The sequence below is a fragment of the Jatropha curcas genome, chromosome 11 (assembly GCF_041381405.1).
Source record: "Jatropha curcas cultivar XTBG-Jc1 chromosome 11, XTBG_Jcur_1.0, whole genome shotgun sequence".
NCBI lineage: Eukaryota > Viridiplantae > Streptophyta > Magnoliopsida > Malpighiales > Euphorbiaceae > Jatropha > Jatropha curcas.
In genome coordinates this window covers 2,748,482-2,771,018 of record NC_143161.1, presented here as the reverse complement: position 1 = coordinate 2,771,018, position 22,537 = coordinate 2,748,482, and the positions used below count along the sequence as shown (strand labels likewise).

The following is a 22,537-nucleotide window of genomic DNA, read 5'->3' as shown; positions in this document are numbered from 1 at the left end:
TTCTATCATAAAAGTTTTTTTATCTAGTCTTTTATATATGATACTTCACCTATTGCTTCTCTATGAATTAAAAAAAAAACAAAAAAAAAAAAAAACTTCCTTGGAAAATAAATATATAAAATATTGTTCTCAAGTGTGATGGCATGACTCAGTCAAAATCATTTAATTAATGAACCTTTTATATGATTTTCGCAATTTTTAATAAGAGACTATATATAAATTTTTATTTATTTTAAATTATAATCATATTTCTCTTCCTAAACCGACATTAATCTTTACATTTTTCTGTTATATACTTTTTAATGTACATATATAATATTACCGTTACTATTAATCAGATCTCAAAATAGATTTATCTCGAAAAAAAAATACTTAAAAAAAATAACTAAAATATGAAAAAGTTAAACAAAAATGAGTAGTCCATTTTAAGAAGCACCCGTGACCCCTTGAGTGAGAACAAAAGGCATTAATGAGGAGCTACTAATACAGACATGGTCTTCAGGGTCCAGCTTTTTTAAGATGCATTCATATTTGAAAAAACGACTTATAGTTTACTAACAAAAGCTGAAAGAAGAAAGCTTCCTGTGAGTGATCGTTGGTTTCTTATTGAGGAAGAAAGAGAAGGGGTGAGGAATCGTTGTAAACCCTTTATTAGATAAATTTGAAGGAATGATCAAACAGCAGGTAACTGTGATTAACTGAATGTTAAGGAATCTGCTAGCTCTTTTAATAGTATGACAACATCATCTGAAGTTCCAAGGAGATACCGAGCATTTGATCGCTTGCGCGAAACAGCACAAGAGAAGTAGTTCTCCGCTTTAAGATCGAGTACAGAAGAGCCCTCATGCATTTTGATTCTATCATGTTGAATGGGCCGCCAAGCAGGAGTTCCCACCTTATTCCTTTCCAAGGTTGACATGGACCTTTGCTTATTAAGGTGAGCTTTGGAACGACTTCTACTGCAAGGGACCTTTGGCAAATGTGAAGTTACAGGGTCCAGCGACCTGCATCGGGCCTTAGCAGGTGGTTCATTTGGAAGCTCTGGCTCAAAAAATGTATAGATATCTTCATCCTGAAGCATTGAACCCAAATTCCAAACTATTACTTTCACTATGTAACAACAAAGTTCCTTAAAGATGACAAGTGCACAGATCAATTTGCCACTGTATTATATGATCCATTAAAACGTAAATGAATTATTGAAATTAAGCAATATGTAAATGCCGTGACTAAATATGCCAGAACTTCAGAAATGGGGAGATTTTCAAATTTCCATTAAACCTGCCATGTTACTGAGTAGTAGTTAACTCTGTTAATTCATGGAGCACCAACTCTAGGTTCCTCTTCCAAATCATTCAATTGGATTTTCCAGGATGTAGTTAGTCCATGCAGGCAGCCTAAAGAACTGGAATAAGCCTCCTATAACAGATTTACTTAACTTGCAGAGCTAGGTTAAGCTAAGAATTGAACACCAGGGCCCTACATCAGCATGAAAAATGCTCTTCTTTTTTTTTTTTTTTTTTTTTTTTTTTTTTTTTTTTGTGATATCAGAAGGCTAGCCTCATATTGGGTGTAAAGAAAAGAAATACCTTAGTCAAAAAGTGACCAACGCAGAGGACATAGTCTATGGGTGTCTTCATGCCTCGGTTATGAACTATTTCTCCTAAAATACGGTCTATTGCTGCACCCTACAATAAATGGAAATATAAGGTGAGAAAAAGAAGTGTGATATTCCAGTCAATCACATGGGAGGCATGTGGCTCTGATGGCTAACCTTTGTAACACCAACTGCCCGAACCTCAACAGAGCGGCCACCTTGAACAACATCAACTGCTGCATTCGATATTGGGCCTGTCCAAAGATGCTGCAACATATCCCTTGCTTGAATCCTTCCAAACTCAACATCTGAAATTGCCATATAAGTTGTGTATTAAAGAAAATAAAGCAAATGAATGGCAGCTAATCATCCTATATATTTTTGCCAAGATAATAGAAAAATGCATGTGTTGAGCACGTCTACATACATATACATGTTCATCAATTTACAAGCAAGTATGTAGAAATAAACACACTTTACTATATTTATATGCTTCGTAAGATTTTTCACCTGAAGACTTATATCCAAATTGAGTACCTGCATATTTGTAATTCCATACAAGAGAAGTTTCACGAAGATCAAAATGTGATCGAGGTGTTCTTTCTGTAAAATACTCGAAAACATGCTGAAATCATGAATAAGCATAAGAATTTTAGGGTCTAGAGGACCTCAAAGAGGAGACTAACTTTTCAAGTGATAATATGTAAACCTTTACGCTGTCGACCCAATCCATATTGAGATTTTCGGGCATTGTTGTCATCCACTCTCCAGTTGTAAGACGTAAAAACATCCCATGTTCTGCTGCCAACCACATATCGTATTCTCCAAAGTTCTGCATAACAAGTTGTTAGCCCAAAAGCATAAAATGCAGGGACAACGAAGATAGCTGGAGAAAGGAGACTACTTCATCGAGAATGTTTCTATCACTTCCACTGAGGACAACAACAGTTGTCTTTTGATCCTCACAAAGTTTCTTCAAAGGTTCCTTTAATTCTGGGTGCAGATTGGGTTCCATTTCTTTAAGCTGATCACCCCTTCTATCTAGGCTGTCCACTGGTTCAGTTAAAGTTGAACTAAATCCCTGTAATGTAATGCACAGTGATGAAGGTCACAACAATATAGACAATCAAAATGTCAGAATGAATAATAGTTGAAAATTAACAGACTGCATAAGATAAATACATTAACAAGTGAATCCAAGCAACTTCATCTAGCATTCTGTTCTATTTTAGTAAAGATATGCTGCCAGTGAAATGAACAACTCAATCCACAAAATTGTGAGCATTATAAAACCTCTTCAAAAAATCAGGCAGGGATTTGTTAGAGCAATAGCAATGTTTCATTGTAAAATTATTTCCATAAAAGTTCACCAATAACTGCAAGCAGTCTTTCTCAACTAAAATTTAAGGATGTAGAAATAATAATCATAATTCATAAAATGTAAAAGGAAACAGATAATAAGCAGGAAAAAGAAGATTGATGAAAATGATTGTCTACCCTTCATACATAAGTTACACCTTCTTGGTGCCCTTCATTGATTTTCTTTGGTCATCAAAAAGAAAAGAAAAAGAAAAGGAACCTTAAAAACAGTAAGACACCAATCGACACAATAAAACAAGATTAAATATGATGGTATTCAACGATGGAGCTAGAGGAATTGTGTCCCCAGATTCTTTTTCAAAAAATTGAATAAAATCTATGTTTCTGAAACCTACTTAGTAAGGTCAGAGAATCAGAGGACGTTAACTTTCAAGATAAAGCAACAATCAAACAGAAAGAAAATCATACAGCATGTGTAAAACAATCCAAGATCTTCATCTTCTAACAAGTTTCTTTGGAACTGCGGCCACCTCAAGCCAATCTTCAAATACAAACATGTCAAAAAAGGTGTATGGAATTGTCATTGGTAGTTCGATATACACAAACGAAGGTGACAGGATGCTTGCTTGAAGTAACAGGGAGACGTATACTTATGCAAACAACCATCAGTTTCACACAGCTAAACACATTTCATTCACCACAACTCTTTTTAACATTAGCTCAAAGGATAGCATGAAACAAAACTGGAGTTCAGAAACTCAAGTAAGGAGATCAAATAATTAATCTATGATGGATAATTTACATTTTGATGTTTTAAAAGAGAAAATAACATTACCAGAATAAGCAAACGGTTATTGGATTGCGAATATCTTTCGACTGCAACTTTAATAGGAAGCAGAGGCAGAACTTGTCTTGTCCTTAATTGAGCTTCAACAATGGTGTCATTGAGTTCACTACAAAAGGCGAACTTCGAGAATTAGAAGAAACAGGATTTTGCAATGTTGCTATGTTTCAAAAAGTTCTGGTAATTCTAACGCACAAGAAAACAAATGGAAACTACTGTAACTATATGAATCCTGATTTTCCACACGTAGTGTTCCAAAATTTATTGATGATACAAAATTTGAAGTCAATTGGAACCACATAAGCATTAACATGTAAGAACCCTGTAAGACAAAACAAGTGCTTGTATTTATTCATTACATGGCATTTCCAACTTTGTTCTTCCTCATATATAAGAGAATTGAAACAGCTTAAGATGAAGATATTGAAGACAATGAATGGCATCTCACACTTCCCTTGCAAAAGACGAAATAGAAAATAAAGGAATTGAAAGGAAAGAAGTAAAAATAAACTTTTAGTTTCAGTAAGGAAGAGAATTTGTTGCACATTCTAAATGAAGTGTATGTTATTTATTTGTGTTTTTTGTGTAATTCTGTGGGCATAATGAGTCATAAAGCAACATTGTTAGCAATTTCAGCATATGCAAGCTCTGAGAATGAATATTTATGCTTGGATTTCACCTCCATGATACAGTCAGCAAAGGATATTTCACTTTTATTTGGTTTCAGACTCAGAAATTGAGATGTAACTCTAGGCGACCGAAAAATTTTAAAGCAGTGACATAAGGTGAACACCTCATGAAGGTTGCAGCCCACTCTTGTGATGTGTGCGTTGTCACATGCCTGAAGTTATGGTTGTGCCTTTTTTCTCGTTCATCTGCTGGCATATTCAAAGCATAACCAATTGAAGCAGCAACTTCTGTGATATTCCATGGATTCACCAAAAGGGCACCAGCACCAAGAGACTGTGCAGCACCTGCAAACTAGAAATTAAAGAATGATTGGTGTAAATTTCATAAAGTATTTTTCTCATTAACAATATTTGTCTCAATAAAGTGTACATGAAAAACGTAAACTAACTTTTTTTTTCCTTTTTTTAAAAACTAACTTTTTAATAGGAACCCCTCAAAAGAGGTTATTTCTACAAACTACCCGCCTAGGCTAATAGGTTTGGAGAAAGATGGCTTTGTAAGCCCACTCTGCTGGAATCATGGGGCTGATGAACCACATGTTCACCTTGTTTTACAATACCTCAACTTGAATAATTTTCTAATAATATAATTACTAGAAATACTTTGGTTTATATTTTTAACATTTCAAACACAAAATATTCCATAAAAAAAATACTTTCACAGACTAACAAGATGCCATTGCCTAGTTTATTTGTAATAGAGATTTCAGATCATCAACAGGTTATTTTGCCAAATTGCAACAATGTCAAGATGCAGCAACAAGCAGCAGTCCAATAGGGAGCACTACAAGCCATTGATTTTCAAGTTATACATTAATCCTCGGAACAAAGCAAACTCATTGAAGGATACAGACATGATACATCATTGATCCTAGAAATGTCACTCCATTCGGTCGAATTGCGCCCAGTCCTATTGGCCAACTTCTAGTAAAGAATGAGCAAAGTGTATTGCTATATGAGTTAAGTTCAGATAGAAGCAGTTTTAGACTGACTATAGTTGGCAAGAAGTAGCAAAATATGGAGCATATAGATCTCTGCAGGATAGTTAGCCATTATATTCTGGAAACTCTGGCTTTTTCAGTTACAAAATGAAACAGGAAAGCTTTAATTACCTCACTTAGAATGAGGACCCCTTTCTTGGAAGCTTGACAGGCAACAAACTCGTAACTGACAAGATTCATTCCATCTCTTAAAGATGTAACGAGTGCAACATCTGGATTATAAAATTTTTGAAACAAAAATGGAAGTCATGAACGTGCAAGGTTGAAAAGAAATAAAAATTATTCATATAGCCAATCCTAACTATTTTGATATTGAGACTCGATTAAGTTGAGTATCAATCCAATGGCTTCCCACAACCATGTAGACATGATCCGTTTAGCACTTCTCACTGATGGTCAAATTGAATTAAAACTACAATATGTGATCCCAAACATGAATTTTTGGAAATATAAGTATGCAAAATGCTGTTCATCCTACTTAATATATCAGTTTTGGAGAAGAAACACATGTTGGGTCCATCCATTGAGGTAGTACTTTTTCAGAATTTAACAATATGCTATGTTTGTCCAGGTAAACTATTTAAACTATTTTGACAAGTATATTCTCCTTCAATTGAACTCATCCCAGCCCTGGCCCCAATCCAGAGAAAACAGAGCTATAAATAAAGGAATAATAAGCGAAACATTGGTCATAAGGAATGAAAGCACAGAATAGCTAGACTATCTCATTGAAAATTTTACATGTACCAAATGGTTCCCTACTTATTTCCTTCTACAAATTTTAGCTGTTGATCCATTGTGCTCCAGCAGTGCGATACTAATTATTTACTTTAGATTGAGAACACCGAAAACAAAATTTTCATTCAATATGGGACAGAATTATAGAACTGTGAACTTCATATAAGTGAGTACCAGTAACAGCGTATAGTGCACATAATGCATGAAAGTCAAGAGATCGATCCTGTAACAACAAGCGAGTGCATTAGATTTCTTTACATATTAAGTCAAGAAATAAATACATCATAAAATATCAAGTGCAGAATAGTTAATTGGATTGTAATTCATGCCCAACATTTTAACTTCATGCAGGTCTTGCATAATTTCAACTTCTAGAGCTAATGAAAGTATTGGCCCTCTATTCATAATAAAATTCCTAGTGATTAATAAAATAGATACCCAATGCTAAAAAGAAACAAAAATCTATCAAAGAAGCAGAGGACATATCAGAAGGTTTAGTGAACTGTACAAATCAAAGTTAATGAGATAAATACAAACCAAATGGTGTATTGGAACAGCAGTTAGAGTCCCAAATCTTCCATTAATGCGCCCAACAATCTCATGAACCTGGCTTGTGAGTTTTTGATCTGTAAACAATAAGCAAATAGTAGAAATATGGATTTGGATCCAGATATACAAATTAGAGAATAAAAATAAAAGAAGAATCAACAAATAACCAAGAAAGGAACAATCCTTAACAGTGATATCCTAACTCATGAAGTGGCCATAGCAAGGTTGAAGAAAAATAGTTTTTGTTAAAAATCCACAACTAAATCAATCTGATATTCTTTCTAAAAAAAAGAGGAGTGCTCAGAGTAATTCAATTTCAATCCTAGATTTACCCCTGTCCTTCCATTTCTAAAAATCCACAATTTCACCCATAGGAAATCCCTCTCATATACACCAATCACACTGCTGCAAATGGAAATCTCTAGGACTGTCTTTCATTTTAATCTATTCATATGGGAGAAAACAGGCAATTTTCTGAATAAAAAAAAAGTATAAATAGTGGTGCATATTTGGCATACATTCAGGAACATCTGTCCTTGTTGGAACAGCTATTTGCAGTAAAACGACTTTGTCTCTCCATTCTGGATTTTCCTCAAGGAACTCTTCAAATGCCAAAATCTTCTGGGGAATTCCTTTGATCGTATCAAGACGATCAACACCTAATATTACCTGCCCACAGTGGAACAGTAACTAAAGGTATTATTGATAAGCCTACCAATGAAGATTATGCAAATAATAACTAGGAGAAATTGATTTGAGTTTATAAAGAGTACAACTGACTAGTTCATGCTGGAGTGGCCAATAACTTGCATTATGTTGTCATGTTCAAATAGGGAAGAAAACACATGAAAAGCAGAAACAACAGAACAATATAACAGCTAGCAACAATTGCTAGAGCCTAGAAGTTCAGGAGTAGAAACATCCTCATATTCATCAAAGAGAAAAAGAGGCAAAAGAACTTTTTCCATGTGAACGTTAAATAACAACAGCAAGGCCTGACTAAAAGGAAAGAAATATATTAGATGGTAGTTAGAAAATGTGATCAAAACTCAATTCTCAAACCTAACTCACAATTCTAGGTAGCTAGCAGTGCAAGATAAGAATGAATAAAACAAAAGTGATCTAAATCCTAGTTCTTATAAGTTATACCTTTAAAAAGAATGCCAGCACAATTTTTTATGCTCATCAGTCAAAATCAAAGAGAACTAGCAGATAACCTACTCTCAAATGAAACAAGAAGGCTAACCTTTCTTCCGGCAAATCTTTCCTTCAGTTCTTCCATGTGGTCTTGTACCTGAGGGAGCTCAAGGGCTCGAATGAACCGCTCAGAATCTATCCCAATAGGAAACTGTAATTTCAATCTCCCAAAAAGAAAATGTTTGCATCATGAGGAAGAATCAGGGTGTTGGAATCTCACAAGTACTTTATATCCATTCACCATTAAATAATAAAGCAGAGCATGTTTGCAGGTGCATAGATAAAGCGAAAAAATGGTATCAGCTAATATACCGCAGCCACACGAGTCAGCTTTCCCTGATCTTCTACTCCTTCAGGTGTGCCCTCAAGTCCAAGGATACGAGTACAAGCACTTACAAAATGCCTTGCATAATCATATGTGTGGAAACTGGAAGTCAAAGAAAATCCAACTGTTAGAAATTAGTTATCTGTAAAAATAGCTCCACTGATGAAACAAATTTTGGTCATCAGGATCCTTATGGACCTGATCATATCATGCCACAACTGGAATCATATGGTCCGTTCATAAGCATGCCAAAAGAGGATTGACAAGAAAACCAACTCTTAACACATTAGGCCTCCTATTAACATGCGGCATTAAACAAGGAGCATCAAAGGTTGCCAACTGAAGCATATGAATGCGATAAGCAGTGTGTAAGCACCTAATGTTGTACTGATGCTTATGTTCTAGAACGACTTATTCCCAGTGACTTCAAATTCAGATGAATCTTATATAGGCATATAAAATATCATCCAAATATATGAAGCATACGAGGGCATATAAAAATTTCCTGCCACAGCATGTAACTCAAAATCCTAAGCTGCAATATAAATAACTTACCCAACTAAATCAGCAGCAAGAACAGATCCCAATAACTCTGAACGAGATGGCAGCATCCTATGTATTTCCGAGGAAGGAAAGGGCGTGTGAAGAAACCAACCAACTTTCATTCTGCTGTTATATTTTTTCAGATATTTTGGAAGAAACATTAGGTGGTAATCATGGCACCAAACGATGTCTCCCTCCTCATAATGTTCATTTACAACATCAGCAAACATTTGGTTTGCCTTCTTATATGCATTGAACTGAGACTGAAAACTACGGGTGGTTGCAAGGCGGTCTTCTTGTGGAAGTGCGAGATAATGGAAAAGTGGCCACAGAATGTTGTTGCAGTAACCATTATAGTACTGATGAACAATATCTTCGTCAAGAAAAACTGGGATGCACCTCTGCAGTTGAATAGAAGAAATCAGGAAGATAGGCACTGTGCACATATATGTTGACAGGAAGATAGTGGGCTTCGAAACTAGTAGAGTGTTATCAATATAGTCATTCATAATGATGCAACATATAAATATAGGTCCTATAGGAACTTTAAGATTCGTATGAAGATTTTCAAACCTTTTCAGCCAAAGCTGCAGTTAGTGCTTTTTGTCCAATTTTATCAGGTACATTTACACCAGCCCAACCAATCCATCTGGCATCAAACTCCTTCACACCTTTGAGAAAATAAGAAGGCATCAGATCCCATTCACATCAGCAATAGAAATTCAAATACATGTACTAAAACAAATAATGGACAGACATAAAGGTAAACAAGCATTGTAATCCGCAACAAATAATAAACAAGATACATTGCAAAATAACAATATAATCTAGCAGGAATTAAAAGGTTGATGAAGAAAGAACTTCAGAAATCACTCACCCACCAGTGCACTGACTAGCCCTCCTACACTCATCTCAAGTTGCCATGAATCCTCATCCCGTCTAACTGCAGAGACAGGCAGCCTGTTGGCAACCACCAATAAACGTTGTTTAGGAGGTCGTTCACATCCATCAACCCCTTCTAACAATGGCTCCTCATTCTGTGGACCACAATTTTCAGCCTCATTTGATAACGAATCATTTGCAATGATATCTGCTTCTCTAAGGCCATCACTAAAATCCTCATTCAGACTGAAAAACCTGTTGAATTTCCGAAGCTCTCTATCAAGCAATAGCCTTTCCAATCTAGTTTTGGGTGTGGAAGGCTTGCAGTTATACTTGTTTCCTGGCATATGCTTGTTTTGGAACAAAGCCTACAGTGTACAAATGGTAATCATGTTAATGCATTATATCTAGACATTGATATGGTGATGTGGAGTCTCACTCAACAACTACTTAGATAACAAATGTTCACCATGGTGAAGATAGAAATACAATTAAGGCATTTACGTTATTGCATAGGTTTCAACCGGCATGGGCATACAGCAAATTATCTTTCAAATACAGTTCTCACTTTCAAAAACTCAAATTGAGAGAATCAGCACTGAAGAGTGAGGACTTCAGTATTTGCCTCTTTCATTGTCTTAATAGAAGGGAGCTTCAAATAATCTTTGCTACCACCATTCCAAAACATCAAAATTTTCTATGGATACATTCCAGGCATTTTCTAGAGATAATAAGTAAACATAAAGGGAGAAAGCAATTAAAATATATAAAGCAGTTAAAGAAGAACGCGAGCATTACTGGTCATTAGACTGTATATAAAGAGAATTCAGAGGCAACAGACTTTGACCCGAGCTTGAAAATGGATATGAAAATATATATAACTCTTGTATCTATGTAGCAAATAAATTAAGAATATATAGATATAAATATATATATAGAGAGAGAGAGAGAGGGACAGAGACACACAGAGAGAGAGAGAGAATTCCCGTAAACCTACCAGAAAAAGATTATGATCAGTTTGTACACACTGAGCCAAACGCCAACACAATCCCGGACCTCACCAACAAATTCTGCAACAACCCATTTATAGATTATGATGCCACACAATACTCGAAGCCAAAAGCAAAAGAAACAACAAACTCAAAGTAAAATCAGTGAGTGGACCAACACAATATAATGCAGATAACATGAAAAACCCATTTCCATTAGATGAAAACAAAAACCACCCAATATCAAAATAAATAAATAAATTTTTAAAAAAATCCCATTTGGGTGAAGTTACAAAATTATTGTGAAAAATGCAGATCTCCTCAGATGATTTAACATTGAAGGAGAAATTGAGGTGAGTAACTAGTATCGTGCTTCTGCAGAAGAGACGTGCAAAAGGGCCACATGGAGACGGGAGAGCAAGTTGGCGAAGCAATATTTTAGGGGCTGTGGTGGGTGACAGATTAGAGAAAAATCTACACACGCACACACATATTTATGGAGGGTGATGTTGATCATATGTATATAAAATATATATCCAAATATCAAGAGGAAGGATTCAAAAGATTGCGACGATATTGATATGCAACAAGGAGGCAATGGCCATGCAGCTCTCTCCAAATTCAAATAACTTTGCTACTTATATAGCGAACGGGGAAATATAATACGGCAATTCAGACTGTTACAGACCCCACCATTGAACTAGATTTTGGAGCCCTTTTCTGCCTATGGGGACTTCTTCTATGGTACTGTTGAAAAATTAATAATGATAAATAAATAAAATATATTGGACTATTTTAAGCCTCACCAGTTCTGGAGATCGATTTGCCTAAATTCAGTTTACAATATATCAAATCATTAAAAAATATAATTTTTTCAAAAACAAATGTTTTTCTAATCATTCACTTTGAAAAAACAAAAAAAAAAAAAAAAAAAAAAAAGATAACAATTTTTAGAAAATCTCTATATTGATTAGTTTAGTTTATAAGTAGATCCATATATCCGGTTTAAGCAAATTTTATTGCATTATAGAAGAGCATGAGTTGCTGACAAGTATAGATTCTGATATTTAATTAGTACTTCGTCTGAAAAAATTGAATTTTTGACCGTTTTTCTATATACACGAGAAGTAATTATCATTCTCAAATGGTAGGGAAATTAAATTCATATAAAAAAATAAGAGATTTTAAATTTTATAATAACACTAATTTTTATATTGTTAATATTCATTGTATATACTCGTAAATTAAATGTTTTATATATTTTTTTACTATTAATTTTTTTGTCAATGTAATTTCTAATTGCCTCCAAATATTTGTTATTTATTATCACAATGAAATTTTAGTCTTAAATTCTTGATGGAGTTAAAATATAGTTAAAATATTAATTTATTGTCATCATAATACCTCATGATAATACATACATAAGTTCTAGCTAAAATATCATTTATTATCAAATCTAATTGAGTCCTTCTTTCAAAAAAAAAAAAAAAATTGTGTTCAAATTTAATAAGTCATTTTAAATATCATATAATATTATTAAATCACAATCCATCTCAAAAAAAAAAAAAAAAATCAAAATTATCCTTCCAAATTTTTTTTTTTTTGGGTTTTTCCTTGAAATCTTTGTTTTTGTTAAAAAAAAAGTCTCTAAAATATCCACCTTTATTATTATATTAAAACTGTTTTTAAATTATGATTATGATGTTTGATCCAATATATATGCAAAGGGCACCATTATTTGATTTTTTTAAAAAGTCAAATAATTAGAATCTAACTAAAATTTAAAATTCATTTGTACTAAATTTTTTTTACTTGTATTTACTAATTGAATTCAATAATTAATAACCTTATAATAAGTTTGTGATATTAATGAAAAAGCTCTTTAATTTTTTAAAAATAATTAATAACTTCAAATAAATTTTTGGTTTAAATTAAGTGCTTTTTGTTCTCTATTCATATTCACTTTATAAATTTATATTAATTAATTTTTTAAATAATATTATTAATTTCACTAATTATTAATTAAAAAATGAAAATTTTTATATCTAGAATAATATTAATGAAAGTTTCAAAAAAATATTAATGATATATATAATTATTTACCTAAGATTTCATGACACGTAAGCAAATAGATATAGATGTAGTATTAATATGTATTATAATTCAATAATTCCTAATTTCAAAGATATATTTTGCAGTCGATTGTTCATCTATCCTCTATCCTTCCAATTATTGCAACACCATTATAACCTTATCTCTGGTTACCGATATGAATTTTAGGACCGTGACATAAACTTGAATTTCATGCCAAAAAAAAAAAGAAAAAAAAGTTGAATTTAAGGAAAACAAGATGATGGGCCTAGCCCTTGATTTTTGGAACTCAAATTAAAAGTCCATTTTTCCAGTTTACTAATTATTAAAATTTTTTTGTTTGGTTTGAATTTTTATTTTGGCTCAATTCTTCATTTAAAATTAATATATTTTTTTAAATATTAGTTATTTTTAGCAAAATAGATCGATAAATAATAAATTTTTAATAAAAAATATTAAAAATTGATAGAAGGATATATTACAGTATAACAGAATTATAATAAGAATAAAACTATATATTTTTAGAAATACAAAGGTAATGTTATATATTATGATAAAACATAAAAATAAAATCAGCATTTTCCCTTTATGTAATTTCTACATTTTGTGGGCTTTTCCACGTGCGAAAAAGAAATCCCAATATATAGGGAGTGTAGGACCCATCGTCAACTAGTATACAAAAATAATAAATTGATACGGTGGGCGCACTCGTACGAGTGTACTATACTTGTACAAATCCAATCAACATGCATTTCATCTTGTTTTTTTTTTTTTTTTTTTTTTTTTCTCATCGAATTTTATTCTCCACCCACAAGATGATAAACAAATCTCACTAATGAAATGAAAATACAGAAATAGAAATAAAAAATATTTTCGTCACATATTTTTTTATCTTTTTATTTGGTATAAATGAATTTTACCTATAGACTATAGTTTGGTGTAATCAAAAGTATAAGACTGATGGGTCGGGTCGGCCTAAGGTGAAATTCGTCCCTTAACCCAGATATGGGCTTTACCACATTGCAATAAGACCCACTTTGGATATGGGCCATCAACGTGACCCATCCTAAACACTGCTCCCAAATCCTCCAAAACAGAAAAACCCTCACCAGTCTCCCCCGAAAATAAATTCCATTGTTCGAAATCCGATCAGATCATGTCAATGTCAGTGCCTCGCACTAATCCGCCATTCTCTCTTCCTTTCTTCCTCCTATTCCTCATCCTCAGCACCACCTGCACCGCCTCATCCTCCTTTTTCCGCTCCTACTCCCAATACAAAACAGTCGTCTCCCTCTCCCACTCTCTACTCACACGCGTATCTAACCTGCGAGCCGCGCGCGGTGACATCGACGGCGCAAATCGCGCGAAGCTAATAGCTCAGAAGCTGGAGAAAGCGTCAGGATTAGGGTTCTGGGGGTTGGCGTGGTCGGTAGGGTGGGATTACGCGAAAAACTACGCTTGGAGGGATTTGGATTACAGAGAGTTGTACGGCGTCGTTTCAGACTTGAACGAGTTGGCTGGGTTATTAAGCGAGTTTGCTCGGGCAGAATCAGATGTTGAGAGAGCGTCTTGGATTGCACGAAGTTACAGTAATATCTTCAGTGTTGCCAAGTCGGTGTTGCAGAGGTTCCTCAGAGTGTTCCGTGAATCGGGAGCTTTAAAGGAAGCGGCGGAGACGGTCCGTAGAGAGGTGGTGGATGGTGGATTGTTAAGGGACTGCCTTGAATTGGGAAGCGATGATCTAAAAGGATTGGTTCAAATTATCAAGGATCTGGCTTCGCAATTTTTTTCCACTTCCGATTACAATAGTGAACTTTGAACTGTAGGTTGTAAAATACCGTCGATGACACGTGGATACGGTGGTAATTGTGTAATTTATGATGTTATTAATTGTAATTTTTGGAAAAAAAAAAGAGTATTTTGAGGTTGATCATGTAATAAATGGATGATACGGTGTGCGATGAAATGTGATCTGTACTTGCTGTTACTCTAAGAACTCCGATATTATCACTTGCACATTAATATCACTGATGATTAAAAAACATTTTTAAAAAACAAAAATGCAAGAGTCTCTCCCATCATCGTTTATGGACTTTTTTTCCCTTTACAATATGTTAATTGGCTACCTAGGCGTGAAACGAGATAACAAAGGTTGATTCTACTTCATTTAGAGGTTTTGATTTCGAACATTTTCTCTATTTTTATTAATCTATTTAGTGCGAATATAAATTAATCAGATTAATAAGTTTCGAACATCGATTAAAAGAAAAAAAAAGTTTAGGTGACTTTAAAACTGGAATTTAAATTTTCAATATTTACAAATTAATGTTTGGGTAATTTAATGATTAAAAAATTTACTCTTAAGTTATTTTAAATATATTATGCAATAAAGATTCATGAGTTTTAAAATATCAAATAAAAGTAAACTTTTCTTTGAAAAATTGCACACCATATCCCTTTCAAACATTAATATAACGTTTGCACACCAAAACTAATATAACGTTTGTACACCAAAACATAGGGTAATCGTAATTACATATATGATCAGGCTATATATCTAGAATTTAAATTCCTGATTCTCCAATACTCAAAAAAACACTAATAAAATTTTTTTTTCTTTTATTGGTTTTCAAGGCTCAAAGTTTTAAACCTAAAATTCGTTTGGACTACATTAAATTTTCATTGATCTAACTATGCTACTACCTCCATTTTACAATATTTGTCATATTTATGAAAATAATTTATTTCAAAATACTTATCAGATTTATGGTTTCAAGGAGTAATAAATATATATATATTTTTTATATTTATCCTTTGTATATAATTTATAATTATTACTTTAATTTAATAGTTTTCTTAGATATCAATATTAAATTAACGGTAATATAATAAATTTATTTAATAATTTATTATAATTTATACAAATTTAATAATTTTATTAATAGACGTGAAATTTTAAATGTGATAAGTATTATGAAATAAAAATAATAATTAATATAGCATTTTAAAGTATATAGCTATTAATTAAGTTCCATTAATTTTTCAAAATTAAAAAGCCTTTCTTGCGTCTACCTATTATATATAAGTTTATACTCTGTTACATTGGTTAAAGATACAGATATAGGATAAGATATTTGACTATAGGCCATATTGAGCAACCGATTTTGACTGAGAAGCTAGTAAAATAATTAATTTCTTCGAAGATTTAACTCTCTAAATTCAATTTATTGCTAAATGTCAACTTGCATGGGAGTCGAACAGGTCTCTGCAAACTACAAAGTCGTTTCATTTTGGTTTGCAAATTGCAATAACCTTAATTTAAACAAAATCAGAAATATCACAACAATCCATTCTATATTCAACAAAAAAATTAAAAATCTAGGATCTTATCACTATAATTCTTTCTCGAGTCTCCGTTTTGAGATATTTTTTCTTCGTTGCTCCATAACTCAATCAGTTTTGGTTTCCTTGAAAATGTAGGTTTCATAAACACAACCTGGATTATTGACTTGGACATATGATAATGATATGGACAAGCAGTGAATGGATCCCAGTAGTAACCCATATGGCTACCGACTCATAAGTCAAGGAGGAGTTGTTAGAACTACGTATGATTTACTAAACTCTACAGAAAGCCTTAATTGCAGCAAGCTAGCTAGCTATGATCCAATAACACCCATGTTACTCCAACCCTTATCACATTAAATTTCTAGACCTACTGCCATTAATGGTACCGCCAGTGTCAATTTCTTCTGTGTAACATGGCTATCTACTGTTGGATCATTCTCTCCAATCATTTTCAACCGTTGATAATGTCAATTGACTAGATCTCAGCTCACATGATGGACTGGATGTGTGTAAATTCTATGTGAAAAAAGTGCATGCATGGCTTTCTCTTTTAAGAAAATAAACTTGCAGGCAGGCTGTAGCTTGTTTGATTTCCAATTTCGATTTTGTGAATGGCAATTTAATAGGAAGAGGTATTTATATCAAACCCACCAAACAAGAAATAGTTTCTTGAAATTCAGACTTAAAATAATGAAGTTAAACGTATGTCAACATTTTCCATAGCTGTATCCTTTGAAGAAGAAATTGAAAAAGAAGGTGAATGAGTAAACCTAATTAGCCACGAGAATTACGTTTCCCTAAAAATAATGGATGGATATAAAACATGATAAGGTCATACTCATAATCATGGAGTAATAAAAATGCATGGACTTGTGATCAACTGGTGATGATCATTTAATTAATGATCAAGTACACACCAACTTCACTTTAAGATCCAAATTAAAGCTCCTTTACATGTCCTCATCATCATATTTATTACTTGGATAATTTGTCCACTTGGATCATATGCCATGTTGCATAATAGAAATGTACAGTTGAATCTCAAGTTAATTATGGTTTTTTTTTTATTTCTTGGTTGATTGAGGTTAATTTAATTTCTAGTCTCATTTCTTATTTAATATATATATATATATATACAGAGAGAGAGAGAGAGATTTCATATGATATTATTGTTTGTAATATAGATGATTAATCAAGTCATCCATATTAATTACTCTCTTTGTCCGTTTTTCAGGTTTTTGCATGATAATTAAGAAAGTAATTAAAATTATTTAAATTATAACAAAATAATACTTCTTAATTTGATTAAATTATATTTATCTCATGTAATTATTCAAATCTCAATAATTTTTGTCTATGAGTTTGTAACTAAAATTAAGTTAGAGAAAAAGAAAAGTGTTGACAACTTGAAATAGGTTTTAAAAATTGTATTCAAAAGTTATTATATTTAGTAGAGACAATGACCCATATGGAAAAAACTAATTCATACTTTTACTCTTCTTGAATTCATAAATAATTTGAAACGAAATAATTTTTTTAAAATAAAATGTCAAAGTGAACAAAAAGAGTAATCACGAGTTGTGACAACTAATCGACATAAATCGAAATTTATTATTTTTTTACTGTAATTTCATTTCAACAATTCTTGAAAAATCTAGATACATCAATAGATTCTATGCAAACGTTTCTGTGCAAATTAAGCTAAAGAAATGTAGAGTGTAATTAGCCATGTATGGCAGAGATATATTCACTATTATCACATCATGTACGCGTGAAATAAATGCACCAACCTAACTCCTCAACTGTAAAAGCAAATGAAGGCACAATCGCGAGTACAAGCAGTCATCTTCTTTGTTCCTCTATCTATATATACTTGGGTATATATCTAGAATTTAAACTACTTATACACATATAATTACTAGCTCTAGATACTTACCATCGTTCTTGCTTACTCTATCCTAGCTTAATTGTCTGGTTTCTTCATATATTTAGGGTTACAGATATATATATATATAGTTGGAGATGGAGGGTACTCTGATAAGCAAGAAATGGTGGTGGGTTGTGTGTGTAGTGTTAATGGTTTCTTTGCATGGGAATGGGGTTAAAGCAGCTCCACAGGCTCCTTGCTACTTTATATTTGGGGATTCATTAGTAGATAATGGGAACAATAATCAGCTTACGTCTTTGGCTAGGGCTAATTATTTGCCTTATGGTATTGATTTCCCTCGTGGACCTACTGGAAGATTTTCCAATGGTAAAACTACTGTCGACGTTATCGGTGAGTAAATGCCTCTGTGTATATATATATAGTTTGTATTTTTATTATAACAATGTACCGCTGGCAAAGGGTAGCCTTTCTCTTTACTTATTGGTGAGAGGACTCGAATTCGAGATTCTCATTCCTTACACTAATGAAAAGACTAATCAGACTATATCTGGTTGGCTATTTTTCATAATTTTAAAAGATTAATCATTTAAATTCTTTTGTTAACAGCTGAATCATTGGGCTTCAATGGTTACATTTCTCCCTATTCAACCGCACGTGGTCAAGATATACTCAGAGGAGTAAATTATGCATCGGCCGCTGCTGGAATCAGAGAGGAAACTGGACAGCAACTTGTAATTATTAGTTAACTAAAATTTAACATTATAATTAATTAATTCTTTTCCCTTTTATTGATTATCGCATTAACTTAACACTAATTAATTTACTAATCCTGATGAATTTTCCATTGAAGGGGCAACGCATTAGCTTCAGTGGTCAAGTAAAGAACTACCAAAATACAGTGTCTCAAATAGTGAACTTGCTTGGTGACGAAAATACAACGGCAAATTATTTAAGCAAATGCATATTCTCTATTGGATTAGGCAGCAATGATTATCTCAACAACTATTTTATGCCCCAATTTTACTCTTCCAGCCGCCAATATACGCCGGAGCAGTACGCTAATGTTCTTATCCAGCAGTATACTCAGCAGCTCAGGGTCAGCAATTTTTTTTTTTTTCAATTCTGTGATATTTGAATTGTCTTAGAGATTGTTGTTTTGACCAAAAGCTGTGCGTTTTGGAATGGTGCAGATTTTGTACGACAATGGAGGCAGGAAATTTGTGTTGATTGGATTGGGTCAAATAGGGTGCAGCCCAAGTGAATTGGCCCAAAATAGTCCAGATGGTAGAACATGTGTTCAAAGAATCAACTCAGCCAACCAAATTTTCAATAACAAGCTCAGATCTCTTGTTTCTCAATTCAACAGCAATACTCCTGATGCAAGATTTATCTATGTCAATGTGTATGGGATGTTCCAAGATATAACAAGCAACCCTGCAAGATACGGTAAATTTCTTCCTATTATCGAATAGGAGATCGAAATTACTTACTCTAAGACACACAGACACCTTAAAAAGTTCAATGTACCCATATCGTGCTAATTAATCTATTAACCCATTTGACATACCTTGCATATGAAATAGTTTGTTTAGACAATTTTTCTTCCTTCATTTTCAGAAAGAATGACATTTGAATGTTAAATTTTCAGGTTTTACAGTTACAAATGCTGGGTGCTGTGGTGTGGGAAGGAACAATGGTCAAATTACATGCCTGCCATTCCAAACTCCATGTCAAAATAGGAATCAATATTTATTTTGGGATGCATTCCACCCAACTGAGGCAGCAAATATTATAATTGGGAGAAGATCTTACAGTGCTCAATCTTCGTCGGACGCTTACCCATTTGATATTCGCCGGCTAGCGCAGCTCTGAAGTCATGGAAATGGTGATTAATTATGGATAATGGTGATTAATTATGGATTCCGACTTATATAATACAATATTTTTCTGTATGTGTTATATGTGTGCTTCAAAGTGCACATATTGAGTATTGTCAAGCTATTGGCTTTGTTCAGGAGATTTTGAGTTCAATTAAGATCATCAGTGAGAATTGTATTAAGCAAGCACTGCAAGCAATAAAAATTAAATTTTGGTGAAAAATAAAATATTTTGGTTAACAACTTTCCATTAAATCATTGACAAATTTTAGTACAGAATAAAATAAGTAATGTTTTTATATTTGATATTGTTGGGATTATAACTGATCCGAGTGGAGCCCGTGGAAAAATGCCGGTGGTTGGAATAAAATAAGATTATCGGCAATAAAAGTTAATAGCGCCGATAAAGATTTAAATTACTATTACCACATTTATCTCCAATAATTACGTATCGGATATTGACGACCGAATCCACCAGAAATAATAATCACGATAAAAATTAAATAGTTACCGTAAATGCCAGATGAAAAATAGGGACACCGAGATTTACGTGGTTCACCATTCAACTGTTATGGGCTACGTCCATGGGACAAAATTTCAAATAATTTTTTCACTATTAAAAATAATAGTTACAAAAGAGATTATAAAAATAGTGGCACTCGAAGTGTTTCTCAAAAAAAAAAAAAAAAAACACTTTAAAAATTATAATTCTCATTATTTTCTCTCTTTTTCAATTTCAGTAACTCTTTCCTAAAATTCTATAAACTTAATTGTATATTTTTCTTCTCTTTTTGTTTGTGTGTTTTGATGAAGCAAACTTCTCCTCTATTCATAGAAGAAGTTTGTGGATGGGCATACCACTTAAGTGCCACTTTCACTTAATGGGCACTCCACCACTTGGTGGTAAATGTGTATGTCCCACTTAAGTGAATAATATAGATAATAGAGAAAAAAAATGATAAAATTCCACCAATCTTACAAATCCAGAAGAAAATTTCCAAAATCACTTTACGCATGCTTCAAAAAAATTATTTTTTGCCATAATCAACATCGACATCTGTCCATGTACTGCAGCCTACTTAAATTTCGAACTTCTCTCCTGTCAACCCATTAAATGTGAAAAATACAGGTAAAATTTGCTTTTCCAATTATATTAACTAATATATTTTAATTTGTAAATATATATATATATATAACTGTTGTGCGGTGCCCACTCAAGTGGGACCCACAATAAATTTGAAAGGAAAATCAAGGAAGTCAAAAATGGAAAGCAACGGAGTTGTACACGGCATTCCTACGCATAGTCAAAAATGGAAGGCAATGGAGTTGTACACGGCAGGAGTTGTACATGGCATTCCTACGCGTTAACCTGCCTATAAATAGAGGCAGAGGCAGAACACAAAACACACCAGAAAAGAAAGAAAAAAATGTAGAGAGAGCGAGTGTTACCGTTTTAGGATGAGTTTCCTAAAACGAGGGAGAGAAAAATAGTGAGGATTATTTTGGGGTGTTTTTGGGAAACACTTTGTGTGCCACTATTTTTGTATTACTCTCTTTGTACCTACTATTGTTTTAATAGTGGAAGAATGATTCGGAGTTTGTCCCGTGGACGTAGCCCTAAAAGAGTTGAGGGTGAACCACGTAAATTTCTGTGTGTCCCAAGTTTATTATTCCGCTGCCGTAATTATTTTCTCTTAATTGGTTAAAAGGGCCCAACGAGTGGTATCAGAGCTGATGCCCAACAACTGGTATCAGAGTCGATATCCTAACAAGTGGTATCAGAGCCGAAGGTTTCGGCAGGTCCAGCCGGTCAGATAGCGGTACCGGATCCGTGGATATATTTTGAAAATAAATATACCACGATGAAGAGAAAATTACGACGAGTCCATTGGTGTTGTCCGCTCGGAAAGACGTTGCAGAATCGACTTAGTGATGAATAGTAAAATAGTAACTCAAAGTTGATGGTGAACAGTACTATTGGCGTTGCTGAGTCCGTTTCAAATAAGCCCAGCACTATTCACGCATAGTACTATTCACGCATACAGTTAGTATTCACGAATACAGTTACTATTCGAGTATACTGTTACTATTCATGGTCACTATTCACGTATACTACTGTTCATGTATACGGTTTATGTTGGTGATGATATTCTGCACAAGTCAAAATGGACAAGTAAAATGATCAGTCTACATGGCGGGAATTACCATATATGGAGAAATGAGAGATCTCCTTATGGTAATCAAAATGCATTTGCTTGTGTTTAGTTGAACTAAACCGGAAGAGAAGACTGATGAAAAATGGGTTTTTTGAGCATGCGTCCAAATCTCAGTTGTAGATTTGATGATGAAGGTTTCTGTAGCACCTTCAGAAATGGTCAGTGGAGGCTCACAAAAGGTTCATTTGTAGTAGCTAAAGGCCGAAAGCTGTACGTGATGCATGCAAAACTCTCCCAAGACACTTTGAGTGTAGCGGAGAATGATAGTACAGTTGACTTATGGCATAAAACGACTACGCCACATGAGTAAGAAAACTCTGGCAAGAAAGAATGTACTACCTGGATTGGATGAAGTTCACCTAGATAAGTGTCCTGATTGTATGGCATGAAAGCTAAACAGAGTAGCTTTCAAGATTATCCCTCCTTCTAGAATGAAGAATGTA

At 33.4% G+C, this 22,537-nt stretch overlaps 3 protein-coding genes across 6 annotated transcripts; 2 read left to right on the top strand and 1 right to left on the bottom strand.

Moving 5' to 3' along the window:
• Window positions 1-627: 627 nt before the first annotated feature.
• On the bottom strand, window positions 628-11,329 carry LOC105649732 (alpha,alpha-trehalose-phosphate synthase [UDP-forming] 1). Of its 4 annotated transcripts, none has more exons than XM_020685358.3 (19): window positions 11,037-11,323; window positions 10,683-10,755; window positions 9,681-10,053; window positions 9,377-9,474; window positions 8,816-9,204; window positions 8,248-8,362; window positions 7,985-8,086; window positions 7,257-7,407; window positions 6,727-6,815; window positions 6,364-6,412; window positions 5,563-5,663; window positions 4,555-4,742; window positions 3,753-3,870; window positions 2,502-2,678; window positions 2,307-2,429; window positions 2,108-2,222; window positions 1,775-1,905; window positions 1,590-1,688; window positions 628-1,072 (listed from the first exon to the last, which is right to left on the bottom strand). In XM_020685358.3, exons 3-19 carry the CDS (start codon window positions 10,030-10,032, stop codon window positions 695-697), a joined length of 2,775 nt encoding a protein of 924 aa, XP_020541017.1. In that variant the 5' UTR covers window positions 10,033-10,053; window positions 10,683-10,755; window positions 11,037-11,323; the 3' UTR covers window positions 628-694. The 4 variants fall into 4 exon arrangements, 2 of the variants coding, with proteins under 2 accessions (XP_020541017.1, XP_012091863.1); XR_002286120.3 differs by having other exon boundaries at window positions 934-1,072; window positions 2,108-2,200; window positions 11,037-11,329; XR_002286121.3 differs by having other exon boundaries at window positions 934-1,072; window positions 2,135-2,200; window positions 11,037-11,328.
• A 2,395-nt stretch (window positions 11,330-13,724) lies between these two features.
• LOC105649730 (adenine phosphoribosyltransferase) lies at window positions 13,725-14,731 on the top strand. The gene has a single exon (XM_012236472.4). It carries the CDS (start codon window positions 13,922-13,924, stop codon window positions 14,582-14,584), a length of 663 nt encoding a protein of 220 aa, XP_012091862.1. The 5' UTR covers window positions 13,725-13,921; the 3' UTR covers window positions 14,585-14,731.
• Window positions 14,732-18,004: 3,273 nt separating this feature from the next.
• LOC105649729 (GDSL esterase/lipase At5g45670) lies at window positions 18,005-20,133 on the top strand. Its single transcript, XM_012236471.4, has 5 exons — window positions 18,005-18,391; window positions 18,608-18,732; window positions 18,852-19,097; window positions 19,192-19,447; window positions 19,650-20,133. Exons 1-5 carry the CDS (start codon window positions 18,136-18,138, stop codon window positions 19,871-19,873), a joined length of 1,107 nt encoding a protein of 368 aa, XP_012091861.1. The 5' UTR covers window positions 18,005-18,135; the 3' UTR covers window positions 19,874-20,133.
• The last annotated feature ends 2,404 nt before the right edge of the window (window positions 20,134-22,537 follow it).